Source organism: Anarhichas minor, unplaced genomic scaffold (genome assembly GCF_050575085.1).
Source record: "Anarhichas minor isolate MPS153535 unplaced genomic scaffold, ASM5057508v1 ptg000073l, whole genome shotgun sequence".
Lineage (NCBI taxonomy): Eukaryota > Metazoa > Chordata > Actinopteri > Perciformes > Anarhichadidae > Anarhichas > Anarhichas minor.
In genome coordinates, this window is record NW_027466519.1 from 4542177 (window position 1) to 4549392 (window position 7216).

At 43.9% G+C, this 7216-nt stretch overlaps 1 protein-coding gene across 4 annotated transcripts in view; it reads right to left on the reverse strand.

Annotated features, from left to right (window-relative positions):
* Positions 1–6940, reverse strand: part of grin1a (glutamate receptor, ionotropic, N-methyl D-aspartate 1a) — a 30311-nt gene extending 23371 nt beyond the window's left edge. For all 4 annotated transcript variants that reach the window (XM_076079713.1, XM_076079712.1, XM_076079711.1 and 1 more), the window contains exons 1-3: positions 6655–6940; positions 3545–3679; positions 1925–2101 (exon numbers count right to left, since the gene is read on the reverse strand). In XM_076079713.1, the coding sequence (XP_075935828.1) occupies positions 1925–2101; positions 3545–3679; positions 6655–6903 (561 nt within the window). In that variant the 5' untranslated portion in view covers positions 6904–6940. The remainder of the gene's footprint in view (positions 1–1924; positions 2102–3544; positions 3680–6654) is intronic.
* Positions 6941–7216: the final 276 nt, after the last annotated feature.

Consider the following 7216-nt stretch of genomic DNA (forward strand, 5'->3'; position numbering starts at 1 on the left):
TAATATCATTTTTATATTCAATTTCCAAAAGAAAGAAACTGTACCAAATTTATATTATTGTTTTCTTATTGTGAGCAAATCCCTAACAATGTTTAAGTCTGTCTCTACAGACTTTTTGAATTCCCTATTCTGTCTTTGGCACTCAAGTGCATTGCTTCTTCATAAAAGACGTACATTTAAAAACAAGCCACAAATACATGGTTTAATTTGTTTCAAAGGGCACGGTTATTTCCCTAAACAGCTGGGCACTGTAGTGTTTAGCAAACATCAGTCAAACAGGAGAAAATAGTGCATTAGTTGGGAACTATTTTCAGCTGCGGACTGATACACATTTGGTGGCCCGAGTGATTTTTTTACAGCAGGACGGTGCAAGTGGGATCAGCTCAATATAAACTTCAGTGACTGTTCATTGTAATGACGGAACATGTCAGCCAGTGCAACACTGAACTCTATGGCACAGAAGAAGAAGATACGTCCGGCTTTGGATACGAAGACAATGCTTGTTAGTAGGATGAACTCGTTGTTTGGGCTTTGGTCTTTTCGTGAGATATGTTGACAGTAAGAAAAATACATGATATCACCAACCTCGTCCTTTGAGGTTGACCAGGTTTTCCGTTCACATTTCGGAGAAATTCTCAAATGAATCTGCTCAGGGCCCCAAAATTGCTGAAGCTGGCCCTGCAGTCCTAACTCAATACATGGGTGATTAAAGCCTCGTACTAGAGAGAGCTGCTGCAACTTCGCTCAGTATTATGACTTCCTGAATGGAGAGCACAGATGGGTTCATTTTGAGATCCAAACTCATATTATGCAAACTGAAAAGGAACTTCCTCAGTTCTCATCAAAGGCTTTTAATACACAGATTTGTCTTCTCCACTGCAGGATGTGAGTCACATCTGGATTATGTCTTCAGTATAATTGTTTTAACTTCACGGATGTTGTTGCACAGTTCAACTTGATTAACCCAAATGTTTGAAATGTTTTTTTTCTACTGGTGGCTGTTAATCAATGCCAATCCCTGTCACTTAATTCAAGCCGCTTTCACTTTAGCTGTAGCCGCCTTCTGTGAATTACCTCGGATGTGTGTCATATTCAGCGTCTCCTCGGCTTCGGAATTAATTAAATCTCTGAATCAGGCTTCAGTTCATTCTGCCACACAATTACAGCAAAGTGCCCCGGAGAGGGACAAGCATCACAAGAGTAAAGAAAAGAAAGAAAGAAAATATCCCACGGTAATTGTATCCTCTTTAAATGGATGGAATAGATGTTTTTTTTCCTCCTCTCTCTCGCTCTCTCTCTCTCTCCCTGTTCCTAAAGGGCACACATCATCGCGGTTTCAAGTCTGTTTTGGCTCAAAGAAGATCAGCATTTCACTGACCCACATACACTGCTCAGAGCTACACTCAAAATGGATGCATCAGCGGTATCTGAAAAGGCGAAAAACCATCTCCCATATCATGTGAACATGAGCTAGCGGGGGTGCGATAAACACAAGGCCTCTGTGTCTAATAATGAAGCCGGCCATTCATCGGGCGCTGAGAGGAACACCCGTCTTCCGCCTCGGCCCCCAATAAAACACCTCAGTCTGTGATGGTTTGCAAAGCCCCAAGATAAAGTCCACTATTTGGCTCCCAATGTGGATAGACACTGGATAATTTGGACTATGGCGAAAAGCAACGTGAAGATGAGCAAATAAACGTACAAACTTTCGTCAGATTAGACCACATTAGACGCTGTTGATGTCTCTCGGAATGTTAGCCAATGTTTACACAATGGTGAGAGAGAGAGAGATGTGGCCACACAACAGAAAGGAAAACAGTTACATACATAGAAGACCATTAAGGTTTCAAAAAACCTTTAGACAACTCGCGCGCTCTCATGCTCACACTCTAGGGAGGAGGGCCTGGGAGCCGGAGCATCTCACCTTTGTTTCTCTCTCCTCCAAGAGGGTCTCTAGCCTCTTCTGAGCAGCCCGCCCCTCGTGGTCATCGCTCACTATCAAGATGATGTGGTTCCAGTTGAACTCGCGCATCAGGTCGAACCACACGTGCGCCTGGTGGGAATAGGGAGGGACCGTCCGCAGAAAGGACAGGTGGATGCTCTGGGGGAGCAGGAGGTAGAGATTAACATGGTGGAGTTGTCCATAACGAATTCATTTTGAATGCATGACTCGTTGCTCAGAACAGTTAGAATCAAGTGGACAAGTGGCAGATTCTTCTCCTTTTAAGATGTTATTTAAGTCTTCACAACAAGTAGAAAAAAGAAATACTTTTCTAATTGTGATATGCACAATTCATTTTTTTTGAATTTGAGCTATTTAGTTGCAATGAGGATTTATGTTAATGCTACACAACAGTCCACTCTCCTGTCCCGTTTCCTACGGACAGTCAAAGTTGATTTTTTCAAACCATAAACGTAACACAGTGGTTTTTAATGTTACCATGATGAAGTTGGTCCCCTACCCTTAAGTCAACCGAAATAAGAAACATGCTTTTGGATAGCTGTCCACTGCAGTGACCAGTATTCGTGAGAGGGTCAACTAAGTACTTCGAACCATCACCTTTCCCTAACCAAGTCGTTTTTGTGCCCAAGCTTAACTAAACGTTAACCAAAGATGTCTCATGTCATAAAAAGCATGACTAGTGATCGGTGTAGGTTTTGTAAGGGACGACATCAGAAAACATTTTGATTCGCTGTTATCTAAGTATTTTGTTGTGTAATTTGGAGCACTAAAGAAATAAAAGAAATATATTTTTAAGTCCTGACACTTTTTGGATGAATGGGACCGGCGACCGTGAGCCTGCGTCGTCACCCAACATCAGTGGCTGACCTCGCTAGTGCTCATGAGGCTGAATGGGTGTCCTCCCAGAAGAGTGGAGGCCGTTATGGCAGCAGATTCATGATCATGTTCAATAATGACATATGGGTGTAAGGTTTCAGGTGTCCACATATTTATGGCCCTGTAGTGCACTTGTATTACCGTAAAATAACAAAACATAGATGTAGAATATGTACATAATATTTTTTCTAGGGACAACGTGCATTAATGATACAGTTTTTGGGTGGTACAATTAAAGCCAAACCAACTCACTAAAGTACAAACATCATGTAAAAAAAAAGCAGCCTCAATATATGCACAGACCACTCGGGCTCCTTTAAACGACTAAATTTAACACCCCGTAACTTGCAAGATTAGCAGAGGTGTCACTCAAATTGACTGTAAATTGAGTTATTAAAGTCCTTGTCATTTTATTTATGTGATTGCTTTAAATTTTTCATTTTAGTGGCTTGTGCTTCATAAAAAACATAACTCAGGTCAGAGGCATTAATAATGATGTCCTTTCAATTTTCAGCTGGAAACCCATTTAATCACAGCTCCTCTAATGGACAGTGATGGGACGTTTAATCTAGGAAGCGCTTGAAGCCGCCCCAGGGGAGCTCCTCACTCGATCGCTCTCCGTTCACTCTCTTCCTGTTTTCCTCTCTCTCTCTCTCTCACTCTCTCTGCCTCTCTTGGCGTCTTTATCTCTCGGCCGTCACTCACCTTGTCTGAGTAGATGGACATGCGGGTGGTGAGCCCCACCACAGGGATGCGGTAGAAGCCTGCAGTGTATGAGACCGGCGTTGGAGTGAGGTGGTCATTGGACTGGGGAGGGTGACTCACCAGGATAGCGTAGACCTGCAGAGGCACAGAAGAACAGCACTTAGTCATTCTGACACTTGCATTGAGGCCAAATGAAAACACTGCTACTCGCTCTCTGATAAAGACTTGAGCCTTAAAAGGTGTCCAATTTAGACTTGAATATTATAGTCTTATATAGTTTTATAATTTTTGCAGAAAACAAAAGCTGCAAAACGCCCTTTATCCTTCTTGGTAAATCAAATAAAACTAAATTCTCACATTGGTATCAAGCAACTACGACAATAAGACTAGTGCATATTCTTCTTGTAGGCTGTAACAACAACAGGACTTAATGCACCAGCTTGTTCTCATTTCCAGGGCGTCTGATAGCGACGCACAAGGCACCCTTTAGAGTCTGTTTGAGATGCTTTTATGTAACTGCAATGTAAACCCATCATCATTGGCTTTATTTGACACTCAGAGAAAATGAACCGGGAGTGATGACGTAGCAGTAAAAAACAACAAACACGGGACTTTCAACTAGGAGACCAGTGTTCATCTCCCAAAGGTAATTATGTTTCTGACGTGTTTTCCGTTGATCTTACCTATCTAAGTGGTCTTGTTGCTTAAAACTGAGAATACATTTTAAGCCCAACCATGATGATTTTTTTCCTAAAGCTAACTAAGTGGTTTTATTGCCTAACCTCAGTGTTTCAGTTTGAATTCACAACGTTAACCATGTGTTTACTGCAACTGTATTGAATGCCTTAGAATTATTAACATGAAACAGGATTTGATATGCACGGTTATATGAAAGGTTCATTTCAGCGTAGCTGAGATCAGTTAACCAGGGTTGGGTTAACGGCGAGGGCACAAAGTGAGAGTGTTTCGAGTTCTCCCACCTTCACCATCTTATATTGGCGGAACAAATTCTAATTTATTCAAGTATACACTGTTTTCAAAAACAGAACAACAAGATTAGGTACAAAGGCAGGAGTGACGATAACTATATACAATTAATCTAATTCATGCCGAGACCTGAAATGTTTTTCTATTCATCTGCTACTTGCTGTATGTCTGAAACTTTGTTTAATGTGCTGCTGCTGTCTCGACCAGGACTTAAATACATTTTAGATGAATAAGAATGAATAAAATTATCACTAACTGAGGGCATTTGGGACCCCTGAGCATCTGTCCGTTTTGCCTGCCCGTTTTGCTCAAGTCAAATGAAATTTGTGTGCACTTTAAATAAAAGATTGTCATATTTTAGTGGGTGCAACTGCTGCTCTAAACTGTTGTATAACAGGTTAAAAATAACATTTTTGAATCTGGATATCTTCAAAAATTCCCCTGAGACAAAGAACCAGAAGAGCAAAGAAATCTGTTCCTTTGTTCGAAATGTCTTCCCTGTGTGTGTGCTGGCAGACTATCATTAATTTGTGGTTGTTCGGTTTAGTCTAATCCGTGCTAAGCAAACCAAAACTGGCCACGCACTTTAGAAAAAGAAAGATTCTGCGAGCTGAGCCTTGAGAAATGTCTCGGAGTTGTGAAGAAAGAGGAATATAAAGCTGGCATGGCCGTGCATGCAGGCATGGATTGCTGGATATGAGCAGTCCGTATGGCTGGGTCAAAAATGAGGTCTATCATCCAAGGACTGCTCCCAGGCATCTCCTCCTCCATCTGCCACAGACTTCCCTTCTCAGTAACTGTTATCGCCCGCGAGCCAATCTCATCGGATTAAACCCGTCCACGGACCTTCTGTCTAAATAAAGTGCGATGTCTGTCTGATTTATGCAAGACATAGGTTTGTTTTTTAAGAGGGGGCCGGACCATTGTTGGTGAAAGCCGTACGGCCTCGTGGGACGGACTGCGCGCTCGCGCTCTGGATGAGCATGTGACAGGACACTGGGTGCGATGGTTAAAATTCGACAAGCCTGCATCAATTAGAGTCATTACACTAAGCAGAGGACCGAGGACATGAATGCAGCACTAGAGCTGTGGGGGCGTTTTTGTTCGCATGAAACTTCATTCTGTGTGTGGGAGAAAGAGGAGCGAGAGAGGGACTTCACGCCTCAACATCCTGTGTGACATAACGTTGGCTATTATATATACAACTTTCAAAAAGGCACATACACTTTCATGCATTACTTATGAAATATGTTTTGTTAGTTAGATCTGCAGCACGCGCGGTGTGAATATTTGCCTCTGTTGTACTTTTTAATCTCATACTTAAAAAAAAAAAAAACAGCTGTTCGTGTTACCGACAGCATCACATCATATAGACTGCAGCTGAGCGAGTGATCCACCCCTCAAGACCCACATATAGAAAACTGTCCTCCGCTGTGTCAGCCCCGCTGTCCTATCATGCACACGGTATCATGCACACACACACGCACGCACACGCGCGCAGTGAAAGCCAAGTTGTTTAATTGTATGCGACGTATTGCACATTTTCACTCTTCGCTGCTTCCTTCGCAGTTCAGTGGATGTGCAGCTGTGTGTCCTGGAACGTACAGTTAGTTTGCCCTCTCATCCGAGATGCGCCCTAAACCAGAGCCTATTTATGGATGTTTGTAAAAAAAAAAAAAAATAGATGGGTCCGTGGGGAGTTCGCTGTATTAGAACGAACACAAAGTGGACTGTGTGCAAATGCAGTGCAGGGTGCCAGATTGGACAAATGGCAGGCCTGTAGTAAAGTGGGCTGATTCCGTTTATGTTCATGCTGAATAGTGTGAGGCTTTGGAGAAATAGACAGCCGTGCAGTCTGGATTCAGAGCTCAAGGCTCTATACATAACCATCCATCCTAGTCTTTCACCCACTTCAGTGGCCCCTTGAGTGAGAAAACACATGATTTTGGCATGTAGGTCATGTTTCCTTAAGGAACCAACTTTCTATTGCAAGGCACGAATGGTTTTCTCCTTCCAAAACACTCTGCTTTTAGTGCGTGGAGGTGTGCGTGGACCATATGATTTATGCGCAGAGGTTATTGACTGATTATATAGCGCCCATGCAAAGGTGGCAGAAAAACTACCTGACTGGAGATGAGGTCCTCGCAGACGGAGAGAGCCATCTGGATGGCGTTGGGCTTGTGCGTTACGGAGATGGCGGTCAGCTTGAATTTATCCCTGCCGTAGACCTGGTTGGCCTGGGTCACCGCATCTTTGAAGACCTGCTCGTATCTCTTCTGGCTCAGCACGGCCCCGATGTTCACGATTTTCGGCTCGCAGCCGGCCCGCGCGCAGGAGCACGAGAGGAGCACCGCCAGCAGAAACAGACGCATCGTGTGGGCCACCAAACGGCACGGCGCAGCCCGGTCCCTTTTCCCCCCGGTGGCGGGTCGGCTCGACCAGCTTCTGAGCAGCAGCGCGGCTCGGCCGGTTGAATGCGCGACTGCAGACACGATCCAGGTGGGCGGTGGGCGGGAGGCCGAGAGAAAATGTGGATCTATGAGCAATGCGGAGGAATGTGCATGCTCATCTTAGGGGCAGGCTTTCAAAAAGGGACGTCTGAACCGCATTGTCCCCCCCTTTTTTTTGCTCTCCTCTGCAGAATTCGCTCAAACCTCCCTACGGTTTTGAAGAAGGAGTGGAAAC